General features: G+C 41.8%; 1 protein-coding gene across 1 annotated transcript in view; it reads left to right on the forward strand.

Moving 5' to 3' along the window:
- LOC127026367 (complement C4-like) overlaps positions 1–13,604 on the forward strand; it is a 49,303-nt gene extending 35,699 nt beyond the window's left edge. The window contains exons 30-41 of the mRNA XM_050911576.1: positions 63–221; positions 830–889; positions 1,331–1,424; positions 2,183–2,351; positions 4,006–4,093; positions 4,756–4,830; positions 5,882–5,990; positions 6,986–7,075; positions 7,457–7,549; positions 8,667–8,750; positions 12,131–12,263; positions 13,466–13,604. Coding sequence (XP_050767533.1) covers positions 63–221; positions 830–889; positions 1,331–1,424; positions 2,183–2,351; positions 4,006–4,093; positions 4,756–4,830; positions 5,882–5,990; positions 6,986–7,075; positions 7,457–7,549; positions 8,667–8,750; positions 12,131–12,263; positions 13,466–13,604 — 1,293 coding nt within the window. The remainder of the gene's footprint in view (positions 1–62; positions 222–829; positions 890–1,330; positions 1,425–2,182; positions 2,352–4,005; positions 4,094–4,755; positions 4,831–5,881; positions 5,991–6,985; positions 7,076–7,456; positions 7,550–8,666; positions 8,751–12,130; positions 12,264–13,465) is intronic.
- The last annotated feature ends 1,217 nt before the right edge of the window (positions 13,605–14,821 follow it).

Here is a 14,821-nt window from a genome sequence, read left to right on the forward strand (position 1 = left end):
TTACATATTGTTGAAATAACCTGGCATAATTGTTAGTTTTTTTGCATTTCTTTCTCACCTAGGACACAGTGGTGGCCCTAGAAGCTCTGTCAGCATACAGCATACAGACATTGAACACTGCTTCCACCAACCTGACTGTAAAACTGGGAACACCTGGAAGACAAAAAGACTACAGTATTACTCTGACTGATACTGATGAAGCGATTCAGAAGCAGCTAGAGGTACACAAGCATCCATTGTTTCAAGCTTTTTTCCCTCAAACAGGAGAAACATTGGATCATCTGGCCTAGGTTTTCCCATGTTAAGCAATCATGATGTAGCTGGTTTATAATATTTTTAATAATTTAATCTGTAAAACAACAGAATCTTTTTTAAAAAAAAATCAACAGATGCTTAGCAGCACACTTTAGAGGCCCTTTCCTGCCTCTTGAAGGACTTCAGTGATGTGAATCTCCCCCAATATTGAAGAGCAGCCAGGAGCCCAAGTCTTGCTAGGGAATGAGGAAGAAGGGGAATATTCTGATATTCAGTGTGTTGGAACCTGTGAAAATGTCAAATCCAGGCTACAAAGGAGAGAGTGAAGTTGGGAAAATATGCCTCCTGGGCCCCAGAATGGCAGAGTAAGATGCACCAGCCCAGCACATTAAAAATCTTGAGACTTGAGGTCTCATAACTCCTTCCATAGCTAAAGGTTTTCCCTACCCCAGTTCTGAGGGGTAAAGGCATAGAAGACAGTCAAGATCGCAGGAAAACAATAGGTCAAATGCTGAGCACAGACTAAATCTCTTTTCTTTTCTTTTCTTTTTTTTGTTTTTGCTTTGGTTTGCAGTTTGAACTTGGGAGAAAACTTGAAGTGTCTGTACACGGCAGAGGAAATGGGACAATGAGTGTAAGCTGTAAATCAGAAACTCAGAGTCCAACTGGACTTCTTTTAATGCCTTTTCAGAGTGAGAAATTACTTGCCATGGCTTCATCCTTTGCGTTCTTACCTCCAAAGTTCTAAAATTCAGGGCCTACCGACTGCCCTGATGGGCAGTCCATTTTTCTTGGTTTTAAGATCATGAAACGTCAATGCTGGAGTTTGAAAGACCCCTTTGAGGTTGGGAATGGAGAGTTATCTCAGAGGTCCTACACCATTTGTGATTTGCACATGGGACCTCTCCTGCTTATACCCACGACAGTCCTCTGCGACTAGTCTGTGCCTCTGGGAGACTGGTGTTTCTCTCCACACTCCCATGTCCCATCAACATTTGCTGAAGTCCTGGAAGAGTAAATCCCTTGTCATTTAAATGACATTTTTAGTGGTTTGCTGTTTGTGTGTTCATCTTAGATATTAAAAGTGTACTGGTCTTCTGATCTGAAGAACACCACATGTAACGATTTGATTTTGACAGTGGAAATGGAAGGGAGCATTAAGTACTCTGGTGAGTGAAAAGCGAAGTGGTTGGGTCTCAAAGCTGATATGTTTGGCCAGCTGCTAATGATACTTAATGGCTTTCCAGCCTTGGAAAGTGGGAATAAATGAATGAAACAAGGAAAGAGAGAGGCCTTTGAACTCTGCCTAGCTATTATTTCATTCAGCTTATTAATATTTTTAAATAGTTTAATATCTCTCTGAGTGACTGTAGGTGCAGCGGGTACCTAACAGATACACAGGTACAATTAGTAACTCTTCTTTGTTATTGGGAGGAGAGCGCGGTAAACTCCCTTCATGGTGTTCCTGGCTGCCGTGAGGGGAAAGCCCAGCTCAGTTCCCTGGCTAATAAGGGACCTACCATGTGGCCTTAAAAATTCTTTGGGGCAGATCTGTCATAGGTTTTTTATATGAGCAAGACTCTGTTTTCCCTCCCCTGAAGTGTGTATTCATCATCCTCTCTGCCTATGTCTGCGTATTTTTTCTGTTTGAATAGCTAACTTTTGGAGGCAGGGATTGTCCTTTACATATTTATGCATAGCCTAAGCCCCATTCTTAGCTAGAACTGTTGGTTATTCTTACTAGAGTTATCCCTAAAATTTTAACTCTGAATGAATTAGAAATACTGAGATGGTGTACAGCAAACTTTTATGAAACCCATAGAGATGGTATGACTGCCCACTGGTATTTATCATTATACAAAAAGGAGCCAAATTACCAGGTCCTCTGTCAAATTTGTGCATGGCTGATCGTGTCTGTCACCTCCAGAAGCTGCATACTCTGACGAAAATGAAGATTATGAGGACTTGATTGCTGCAGAAAACAGTGCATTTGAGCCACTGTCTGAAATAGAGTGGTTTGATATCCACAGCAGAAGGAAAAGGGATGTGATCTCTCCCAGTAAAGCAGAATCGCTGCAGTACAAAGTCTGTGTCAGGTAGGTCTGCAAGATCAGCTCTTCATTAGAAAATGCATTCATTTTTGTTTGCAATTCTTCTTGGTCACCCTCTTCATATCCACAAGCTCAGCATCCAACCTGGTGATCTTCTGTGAGTATGCATACATGGTGAGTCTGCATCCTCTCTCCCATGGCAGGAGAAAAGGTTTCCACACAATATATTAGGTTTAGATGGTTTACGTGTAGACTTCAAAAGTCCTTTGCCGATTCTGCCCCATCAAACTCTGGGGAGACTCTAAAGCGTCTGGCTGGCTAATCATTTAAAAGAAGTTTTTTATTAAATAAAGTAGATACAGTTGGAATACAGTAATAACACATTTACAGAGATTCATTGCTTTCTGGAGAGACGCTGTTACTTCCTTTGTGGTCACACTCTGGCCTCATAAAAAAGAAAAGATGTCTACTACTATTTGGGGGAGGAGAGGAGGCAGAAGGGATATCGTGTTGTGGCAATCAAGAAGTAGGCAAGGGCAGAGCTAGTGAGAAAGAAATCCTCCTGTGAAGAATGACACTGAAACATCTGCTTTTGCTCCCTTTCACAGTCTGGCAAGGGTCGCAGAAGCGCAAAGTGGTGGCTGTCCTGAGTTCCCCTTCTAGAGGGTGTCAGAAGCAGGTTTTGCTCCCCAGCAGAATTTAGCTTTTCCACTGACTTTTGACAAAGCCTTGGAGGCAGTGGTTTTTATCCCCCCTCCCAGCCAGCGGCATGAACAATGGCAGGGGAGGACTGGAGTTACCCTAATTCCCAGGTTTCACTCTCCCTAGTTAAATATGTATTCAGTGAATTGTGTGCTGGCTGAAGCATCATTTTTCCCATTAATTGCTATGTAACATTTATCAACTATCAGATCCACTGTTCTGCAGGACATTGCTGAGTGTTAGGGTGAGCCTTAAACAATAATGTGAAGCTCCCTTTGTTGTAGTTAAGACACAGGAGAAAAACTGAAGGCACTGACTACATCACCATACTTCTTCCCTGCACCATGGTACATCCCTTATAGGGAAAGGAGGGTGCCCAAAGAAAAGTTTCTGAAGTACCGCTAAGTGTATGTAGCATATCTTATGGCAAGGCACCCTATGTGAGTGCAGAACAACTTCATTTTCCAGCAATGACACAACTACCTGATTTTTGAGAAGGTGGAAGTAGAAAAGATTGGAAGCTCAATATATATACCTAATGGATAGTTAGAGCGATGAGGATTTTTGCCTTGGACAGCAAAGGTGATGTAAATATGACTTTGTCCATGAAGAATTTGGATAAACTCGTTTCCTATCTCCACTCTCTAGGTAATAGAGAACAGACACTTTGTCAGTGCTGTTTACCTTCCCTATCTTCAACAGTGCTTTTATGGTGGGATGAACTGTCCTTTGAAGGTGATTGTTTCTGCCTATCAGCTATAAAGAAAGCCTAGATGACAAGCTCAGGCAAGACACCTGGGTTTTGGATAACCATTTGACTAGTTTAGATGACTAATTTTGCCTCATGACTCTTAATTTTCAAATTAAAATCCACTTAAGAAAGTTAAATGGAGCAAAATGTTTTGTTTCACCGTTAGCAAGCCTGAAGAGCCAAACTCTTCAAAGCAAGCTGGCTGTTCAGTGCAGATGTTCACTGCTGACGGTCTCCCTTATAAAGGTCCACAGGTTCCAATGCACCAAAGATGTCTCTGGTTGATCTCTCTCTGCTGAGTGGCTTGGAGCCTGACACAAAGGATCTCGAACAGGTTAGAAACACACTTTTCTGTGCAATCTTTTATAGCCTTTTCTATAGAAAATTTATCTTCCGAAATCTTTCCAAAGTCCACAGAATAAAGAAGGCAAAACAGATTTTGGATAGATACATTTTCATTATTCTTGTTCTGATAAAACATTCGCTGAATATATACAAGAAATGAAAAGCTTGTGGTGAACAGAGTTCAGCCTTCTTAGTCCCTTGTAATAGAAATTAGGGCAAGGCTCAGCAGGGCCCTTACATACATGCCTGTTCTTAACACATATTGCTGTCCCCACTGGCACTGTTGGCCCACAACATGCCAGGACAGTGCGTCCTGTGCTTGCGGGGGGGAAGGCAAGGACATCTTTTAGAGGCAGTTGCCGGCAGGGCACAGTGACAGGGAGACGGGGCACAGTGACAGGGAGACGGGGCACAGCGCTCTGCAAAGGTGGGTACAGACTTTTGGGTTCTGGAGCCTGCTCGGCTGGGGGAGGTTTGCCCAGGTTCATGCTCTCAGGGACTGTCTCCTTCAGGGAGGAAGAAAGAGGGCAGAATAAAGCAAACAGCAGAACAAAGCAAAACAGAATATAGAGGGTGGTAGCAAGGGTGTTCCTGTTATGCTAGGTTTTTCTTCTGATTTGTGTGTTTGTTTGTTTGTTTGTTTCCCTGCAGTTGGTGATGTCTTCAGACCAGTACATTCAGCACTATGAGTACAAGGAAGGAAAGGTTTTGCTCTACTTTGGTGAGGTAAGCAAATCCAATGATTTTCCAATCTCTGCCATTTCAGATAGCATATGTGGACTTCCTTTTAAACCTAATCATTATTGTTTTTCACACTCTGTTGCCTTCTTGTGATTTTTGTCATATATTATTGAACAGCTCAGTTGAAAGAGGGCGGAGGAGGGGAAGAAGGGAAACATGCACCTTCATCCTCCGCCTTTCTATGTTCCAGGAGATGTAGTCCATGTTTGAGATTTGGGCTTTGGCCAAAAAAAAAAAAGATAAATCCTCTCTAGCCAGAAGAGGTGTTTTTCTTCCAAGATTAACAAAGTGTTAACTGGTGGTCCTGTAAATTCCACATGGACAGCTTGCATATGAAGTTCAGTATTTCTGGATCAAGATCCAGGCAGTGACAAACAAATGTAAACATCAAAACCCCTAGTTTCTGTGTATATTTCCCCATATTTTGGATAATGACTCCACCCTACACCCACTTGAGTTTCTTCACCTCCACAGCCAAAGCAGCAGGGTCCCTGTAGAAAGCACACACAGGGCAATGATTTTTTTAAATATAAGACAATAGACAAATGAAAAAATGTAAATGTTATTGCTGCTATGACTGTCCTAGATGATTTGTGTATTTAACATAGGTCAAAAGCTGCCCCTGAGCTTAGCATTTTACTAAGGAAAGTGTATATACTGGCGGCCACAGGTACAGGGTAGGCTGTGAACATATATTACACCCATTAGTCATGTGCAAGGTGGCTTTAGGCAAAAGCTGAAAAGTAAACACCAAAGTAGTGATGATGTGAGTCCAGATCAGACTGTTTCAGGCAGAGAAGACCTGCACACATCTCACAAAACTACCTTTATCAGGCTTAGCTCATCCACAAAATCTCCCAATAAAATCATGGAAGGAAATGCCTTCTTCAAGTTGAGGCTACAGCTATCAGGATTAATTCACCTATGCTATCAGAAACAAGCATTCAACAGCTAGTACAGGCACAAATGAATAAGGAACTGACTGGGGAGAAAGAGTTAGTTTACTTGTCATAACTATTGTTCCTTTTTCCTTCAGCTCACAAGCGGACCAGACCCAGATTGTATATCATTTGGGGCAAAGCAAATCAATCCCATGGGCTTGGTTCAGCCAGCAAATGCCATCCTTTATGATTTTTACAACCCTGGTAAGGGCACAGAAAAATGATACATAACTAATTGAAAGAGAGACGCTCAAGAACAAACTCCAGTCTATAGAAAGGTGGTTTTGATGTAGTGTGTGAAACCATGTGATTTTGTCGAGTGTTAAAATAACCTGCCTCAAATACTGTCTTCTACTACCATGGCTTAAGATCATCTAAATAGAGATCCTCTCAGGAAGGGTCCATTATTGCAAATGGACTGAAAATACAAACTTTTACACTCATAGATTTTTAAATCAGGTTTCCTGAGTTCCTGTTTCTCATGGTGCTTTTAAGCATGTTCCACTCAAATTATCTTTTCGGTCAGGCTGTCTTTCTATGCATCTGAGATAGGCAACCTTAGAGGTCTGGCTTATGTACTGTGCTTGCTGGGGGAACCAGTCTTGTTCCCCATTCAAAGAAGGTTAAATGCAAATCATCCCCATTTGCCAGAGTTATGTAAACAATATTTGAAAATTAGGTCAAATCTCTACTTTGCCTGAAGCTGAGGGATCCAAGACAGTTTACACTAGGTTTAAACCACTAATTATTGGTGATCTTATCTCATTATTCTGAAACAGTGCAGTGCTCACTGTAGCTCTATGGTCTAAAGATGCTTTTAAGATGGATGCTTTTCAGAGGAAACAAAAAAAAAAAAAAAGGAAGAGTACAACTTTAAAAAAAACCCACCCAAACAACAACAACAAAACCACAAAAAACACCCCCCCCCCCCCCCCCCCCCCCCCCCCCAAAAAAAAAACCCAACCAAACAAAACAGAAGCCACAACCCGGGTTGTTGCCCAGCTGAAAGGCAAGATGATCCCTGTAGTCTAGGTGCCTGGGCTATAGGTCTTTGTGCACTGCTGATGTGTATCTATCTAACCCCTTAGTGTTCTGATTTCTCTGGACCAGGGAAAAGCTGAGCTGCAAATGTAGTTTCTACTGCATAGGCTTTTCCACCTGAGCTCTCTGAGACAAGCCATTTTGTTTCTTCTCCACAGACAGAAAGTGCAGCATATTCTACAGTGCTCCCAAGCACAGTGCCATGCTTTCCAAGGTGTGCCACGCCAATGTTTGCCAGTGTGCAGAAGGTAAGGAATGACTAAATAGGCCAGTCTAAAAGAAGATAGTTACTTCTACGAACCATTAACATGAGAATTGTTAAGCCCAGAAAGGACCATTACAATCATCCTAATGTATAATACAGGACACAAAGCATCCTTTAGGATGTTTGGTACCAAATTGAAAAAAATTTTTTTAAGATGTCCAGGATTGATTTGATAGTTGAATGCAATGTATGTATACATGTGCATATGTATGTAAAAACCCTTCACCACACCTCTAAGAAAGTTGTTCTGCCATTTTATTTTATTCTCTGTTATAATGTTGAGCGAATGAGCATGTGTAAACTGTATCTGTCTAAATATCCATGCCTACAGAGGCAGATGTATCATTTATTTTCTTCACTCTAGGTCCCTGCCCAAGACAAAGATCAACTTTCGGTAAAGCTGTAACACAAACCACACGCTTTAGTTTTGTCTGCTACCATCCTATTGTGGATTATGGTAAGGCATGAAAGACAACTGTCGATTTAGTTGAAACATAGTTCTTTTCAATAAGGATAAGTTTGTAGTTTTATATGCCCAGACCTCTCCTGAAATGAGTAGGGTTTCTGTATCTGGCCGAGAGGCTGAGGAGATGAAATGAAGCTGTACACTATCGCAGTCATCAGGGGGGTGAAAGGAAAAAGTAAAGGCCTCAGAAAGATGCAGTGGGATGCTGGGGGAAGGAAGCGTGGACAACATTACGTTACATGGTTTAGAAAAGTGTAGGGATTGATTCACGGACTCTGGTGCAGGTAAAACCAAAGACCTTTACTGTTTACAAGTTTGTACTTATATAGATTCATTAGCTGTCCACGCGCTCAGGCTTGTTCCATGATTAGTTAATACTTTCTGTTCACACGCCGCGGCTAAGCTTCTGATTGGTGCTGTCGAGCAAGACACACGTTTTCTGGCTTCGGTGTCATATCTGTGTTCCAAATTATTTCAGTCTTCAGCTTCTTTTCTGCACACCTGCTTTATCACTTATTTACTCCCTCATTCTGTGTCTTTCAAGGCTATGTCTAATTGTTCAAGGTCGCTCGCAACACTCCCTGCGAATTCCACAGAAAAGACCTGTGGTGTGAGCACCACCATCCCCTACATCCCTAATGTTACAGGACAGAGATAAAGAGTAGGCTTTGCATGGCATGCCATAGCTCAGCAGCTCCTTCTGCGGAGCTAGGCGAGTATTTTCTCCTTTATTAATTTGCCTTTCTGGCCTCTTCTTTGGATGTAAAGTTGGAAGAGCTACTGAAGGAAAACTGGTTCCGCAGCTTTGGTAAGTTAGATGCTAACAGAAGGACAGGAAAAAAAGTGAAAACCTAATCATATAGGAGCTTCTTTTAAAAAAATACACAAAAGGAATACAAATCTAGAGGTTGTTGATTAATACCTGACTTTCTAAAAGCATATTAGGTATACAGGATTACTATCCTCTTGTCTTTCATACCCCCATGATTTGTGAATAGATGGTACACCAGCCTCTGTATAGAAATCTGGTAAAAGCATACCTATTTTTCAGTTTTTGGATGCAATTTCATGTTTCCGTCTGGCCTCACACAGTTGTTGTCTGTTGCAGTGTATGAGGTGGAGTTCCTCAATAGTACACAGAAGAATGTTTTTGATTACTATGAGGCCAAAATCCACAGAATCCTTAAAGCCAGTAAGTATCAAAATGTTTGGCTCCTTTCATTCACCTGTAGGAAAACAAGGTTGATTAAATATTAGCCAGTATGAGCCATGCAGATTCCTTCTCTTGCTGTAGAAAGTAGGGTCAGATAGACTTCTACACTAGGCTTGCAAGAAGACTGATTTCTTGCAAGGCTCATTTGGTGCAGCTACCTCACTGTTCAGTTCAGCTCAGGGGTAGGTTGCTTTGGTTCACATTGTGCAGCAATCCCAGAGCACATGAGCTTCAATCTTTTCAGATGAGACTAAACCAGAAGACACGTTCCAGCTGCATTCAGTCCATGGCTCCAAACTGGAGCTAGTCTAAGATCAACCCTCCAAAAACATGCATAGTGTGGATATTAGGTCTTCTGCATCAACTATTTCACTTTATAGACTGCTGTTATTGAGCCACATTTTTGTCTACTGTAGACATATCCACTGACCTCTCTTTTGATACTAGATGAAGATTTGAAGTGCTTGTTAATTAATTATTAAGCACTTGCAGCCCTTGCAGAACAGGCTAAGAGTTGCCCACGATGACTTGCCTCAAGTCAGTGAACAAAGGAAAACTTCTAGAACTTTGATTTAATAATTGTGATAACAACAAAGAGGACTTTCTCTATCTTTAGGTGCAGTGTAAAGATTTGCACTGCTCTCACACAATGTCCTTCTGCAGGCCTGCCATCCCAGCTGTTCCCATGTGAACTCTACCTTATCAGCATCATCAGTGAACGCTGATATTGTTCAAAATAAATTCTGGAGAGGCTGTCAGATGACATCTCAGACTTCAACCACTGTGGTATCATGTGGTTGTCAGTTTTGAGTTCGGCAGCCAGAGATTGCTTTTAAAAAGCAACTTCAAAGATTTCAAAATCTTCCCTGCCCAGAACAGAATAATTATTGCACTCCTTTGATCTTTGCCCAGGCGACTGGTGATGTCACCCAGTACTTCATGGCACACAACTTGTGACCTGTGCCCAATGTCCAGTTCCTGTCAGAAAATCAAGTTCACGCTTTGTGAGTCCAGAGACAGCATTGGTCATACCCAGACAGCATTGGTCATTTCCGTATGCAGGGAAATGATAATGTACCTAGTGATCAAAACATCGGCTATGGGAGATTACAGTACCATGATGGAAAGTTTCATTAATCCCTCCAGAAAACCTACGTGATCTAAAAGGATTTAGAGCTCTGGGCCCCAATGAATTTGTACTCACAACTCGCAGGCAAGCACTGGAAAGATTTTGTTGGCAGCTGAGAGGAACATCCTTTGAATCTGAAGCTGAAGGGAAGAGATGACTTCTCACATTCCCACCTCCTTCTTTTTGACCCCTTTAAAATCCCCTTTGGTTTGTGCTGTATGAGGCAGTTTATGAGCATCAGTAGGCTCTGAAGACTCTTTCGGCAGGCTTGGGAAAGGCTGGGAAGAGGCGTGAAGCCATGATGAAGAAAATGCAAGGCGTTGCATCCAAATCAGCTCATGACTGAACTAGAGTTGCTATCTTTTGTATTTTCTGTGGCTGTTTTGAGCGAGGTTGGTCTCTATTGCCATCACCAAGGGTAGGTGAGAATTAGCAGGGTAAATTCTCATTCTCTGGACCCCTGGCATTATTTCAGTATCAGTCCTTGCAGATAAAGGGTTGGTTCAGAAGACAGATGGAAACACTTGTTTGTGTTTGGGAGTCAGCAAAAGAGAATTTTGCAGATGTGCACTCCTCAGATTTCTTTGATTATTAATAGAATTAGTGCATGTGTTTTGGATGGTTAATGTTTATGCTGTCTTATGAGTCCTTTAGGAGAACAGTATGGCCCATGCAAAATAGCACAGAATCCTTCCCCCCCACCCCCGATTACAGATTCTAAAATTTGAAGTAATTGTTTCCCTTAAATTCTGCTTGGATACTTTAGAATATTACATTTTTAATTTAAATTTTTTTTAATTGGAGATTTAGAATTGGAAATTACACAATAACCTGTTAAAGTAATAGTTCAAATGCTTATGATCCCCAGAGTTTGAACTGTGTTAGGCCGTTTGTGAAGCATATGAACCAAGAAACACCATGGTAATTTAAGCGCAATGAACCTGAGGCATAACACCATCATTTTCTCAAGTAATTCTCATCCATCTTTGCATTCCTTGAACAAAATGAAAATTCAGTACAGCATGTGGCACAGGAACAATAGAAAGGTCTTGGATTATATCAGAAAACCTGTAATACTGTATTATTCTTTGGAAGAATGCAGATGTAAAACAGCATACAATACTGAAGACTGACTTTTCTCTGGCCTATAAGTACCATATGTAAAATTAATGCAAGTTTTAACTAGGAAATAGATAGGGTTCTTAGTGCTAGGTTTCACAGATTAGCACTCTACATCAAATTTTCTGAAATCTTATTAGTGTTAAAATATTCTACTTCAGGTTGTTATTCTACTCTTAGGATTTTATTTTGAATACTAGACTTTCCATACTTGTAATATAATACTTTAGAAAGCAGAGGCTGCACAAGGTTCTGGACTGTGGTGTTTTACCTGTAATTTAAGCTAGTTTAATGTTGAATTTGTCACCACAGTTGTGCATGACATTTCACATTATAGTTAGAAAGAGAGTAAGAAATTAGAATATTGCTGTTTGTTATTTGCATTTTTTTTTCAAATGGACTTTGAAAACTGTTGTTCTAGCCAAACAACACAGTATCCTCATGACATGCGTTAGTCTGATGAATAAGCCTCTTTCCAGCTCTCATGTCATTGCAGAACCTGAGTACCCTTCTCTTCTGCCTTGGATGCCCACTTCTGTAATAGGCAGTGAGGCTCTTGAATGAATAATCCTCTGGGCCAGAATCCAGACCAGAATCTTCAAAATTATTTTGAGGTGGAGATCACCAAGCACATGTCCTACATATCAGCTTCAGAGGCAATAGCGTAAAGGCTAAATCAGTGAAGTTCAGGTCGGGTGCGCTAAGGAGAGTGGGTTTTTAATACTGCCTGCTGCATTGTTGAGCCTTAAGACATTTGAATTTTGTTTGCTAGCTTTTAAGACCACTATGAGCCTGAGCAATCTGAAATACAAGATATAGAAGGTTTTCTTTCTCCTTTGGCTTTTCTTTCAATTTCTGAGATTTAAACAAACTCCATAAAGCCTGATAGATCTCTATAGCAAAACAGCTCTTGCAGTAACTACTGAGGAGGCCAAGAAAACCAGGTAAGACAAAGTGCTTTACTTTTTGTCAGGTAATGTTAAAGGAAATATATCCTACCATAGCATGGTCATTTATTCCCATTTATTGACCACAAGGGGTTGCGTCCAGTGGGCTATAGTTCTACTCTTTATTACAAAAGTTCATGGGGTTTTCTCTTCTCACGCCACAGCTGCTGATGAAAGCGTCCAAGTGGGTGCCCACCGACAGTTCCTGTCACGCTCCACGTGCAATTTAAACATGGTCACTGGCAAGCGGTACCTCCTCATGGGGAAAGATGGGCAAACGGTTGATTGCAACAACAAGTAAGTGCAATGGTTTCTGAGCAGCAGTGGCTGCTATCGTGGACCATGAATCCAGAGGTTACTCAAACTATTAGAATACCTCCAGAAAGCAAAAGGAGGGCCAAATTGCTTAGGGACTGATTCTGCTGGCATTACTAAAATGCAAAGAGTAACTTAACTAACTCTGTAGGTAAAAGGCAAGCTGTGGGGAAGAGCTGAGCCACCCAAATCCATCAGCTCATCTGTCTGTGCAGAGCCTGGTTCCCACACTTTTCAGAATCAAAATCTGGCCCTTACTTCACTGGGTTAAAAACTCACAGCTAGAAAAGGAGAATGGGAAACGCTACACGGTTCCATCTGCTGCAAAGGCCTTACACAACTCCTGTGTTTGCAAAAGAAATGGGTGGGACTGTGGCTAAAGCAGCTCTCAAAGCTTCTGTTACATCCTGCATGCAAATACATCATTCTTCTCATTTCTCATTGGAAATTTATCTTCTTATTTCTCAAGGAAATTTATCTGAGGAGGAATTTAGTCTGACTATTAAGTATTCAGTGAGGAAGCCATCTTAAACATTCAATTTCCCTGCGCAGAACTGTAGAAAGGTAGTGCCTTTGAAAGCTTCTAGGAGGGAGACCTTCTCAGTCGAATGGTAAACATCACTTCCTAAAACCTTAAAAGGTCCCCTCTCTCCATCTCTATATGACACCAATGTGAGTGCTTAAGTCAGGGCGCCTGCTTCAACAGATGCCTGCTAAAGACCGAAGACTCCAAGAAGAGGTGTAGCCTCTAAAGTCTTCTCCAGCCTAGTCGTAAAATGCCAGAAGCTACAGGGTCTCTCACCACAGAAAATGAGGAAACATTTTGAGATACTCTGTTGAATCTAAACACCCCTTCACTGTGTCCCATTGGTGTTCACTGGGGCTTTTTGTGCCCCTCCAGAAAACTCTAATAGAAACTTAGCCCAAGCTTACCTGGTGTCACTCAAAACACAAGTACAGCCAGGTTTGTCCCAGCTTGGCACTGACTCTTCCTAAACTTTATTCAAAGCTCAGTTAACCTGCTGGTGAAACTAGGTTTCAGGCAAGTTTCCTGGCTAGTATAACTCCTCCTGATCTCAGAGATGCCTCAGTGGAGGGATGCAACCCCATGAGGTTTACACTTTCTGGTTGCTGCAGGTCAGCAGTAGTGTCTCACCTCCTTTACCTGTCCCACTTGCACTCAGGATGCAGTACTTCCTTGATGCACAAGCCTGGATAGAGAAAATTCCAGATGACAGCGAGTGCCGCACCACCCTGCACCGGCAAGCCTGTGCTCACCTGCAGGACTTCATGAACACGCCTGACAGCCTGTGCCACTTCTGAACGATTGCTCTGCTCCCCACATCCTATCCATGTGACTGCGACTCAGCTCCTTCCTGAGTTTTTCTTGCAAAGTCTGTACATCAGAGTGGCACCTGAAACATTGCAGAGCTGCTTCTGTTGCTATCTGTTTTGCTGATTGGAGTATCTTCTTGTAGATGTATTGGGGGGGTAATATAACAAAACTTGCAGTTACTCTACTAGTTATTGTGTTTGTTGTCCCTGACACTGGTGAAGACAGAGCAGGAATTTCTGTCTCCCTGATCCATTATACAACAGTGCAATTATCCTGCAGGGGATCAAATGAAAAAATGCTGTGCTTGCGGAGCTGGTTAATTGCTGCAGTCTTTGTCACTGGACATTAAAGAGGCCAAGAAATTTGCATGGGTCAGAAAGAAGACTGGGCATTCATGGGCTTACCAAGTACAGCCTGTGTTACACTGCTGCTGAAAGAAAAGAGATACTAATGTTCATGCTTCAGCACTTCAGTGAATTTCTGATTTTACTTGTGAGTCCTCATGTAGGGGAACGAATGCCCCCACTTGTACCACAGCAGGATTCCCATACGCACTTCTGAAGCTGGAACTGGAACTGGCCCAGTATCAGGGATGGGCAACTGGAATGGATGTGTCCTGTGCCTAACCCAGGAGTCCTGCACAGGCTACTTAGTGCTGGTAGCTCACTGAGGGCACAGAATTGCTTTTTAATTGCAGTCCGTAGTCACATGTTTTTCAAGCTTTTCTTTTTTTAGAGTTTAATTAATTTGCATTACTTTTAAAAAAAAAAAACCTGACACAATCTGTGGTTGCATTTTTCTAAAGTATTGCTGCTTCTGTGGCTATGCAAACAGCTTTATAGCGGAGATGCAATATTTGCCAGGGAAAGGTGGGGGGTTTGCTGCCACAGTTATAAAGGCTTCCACAAACGGCAAACTAAGTTGATGATGAAAAATAACCCCAAAACTCAAAACCTCTCTTTTCTTAGTATAAGAAAAAGTCTGTAGAAAATGTTTTGATACCACTGATAAGTAGATGACTTGCAAATACAGGTTTTACTTTAGTTTGCCAGCAAAACGCCATTTGGCAGTCATGTCTGAAGCGGAGAAGAGCAGCAATAAAAAGCTGTGTTTGCTGAACAGGCCACCATCCTCAGATGCTCATACCGCTGTCTTTGTGCCAACAGCTACTGAGCGCAAAAATTTGCCACCTGGCCTGCTTGTG

Source organism: Gymnogyps californianus, chromosome 1, assembly GCF_018139145.2.
Source record: "Gymnogyps californianus isolate 813 chromosome 1, ASM1813914v2, whole genome shotgun sequence".
In the NCBI taxonomy this organism is placed as follows: Eukaryota; Metazoa; Chordata; class Aves; order Accipitriformes; family Cathartidae; genus Gymnogyps; species Gymnogyps californianus.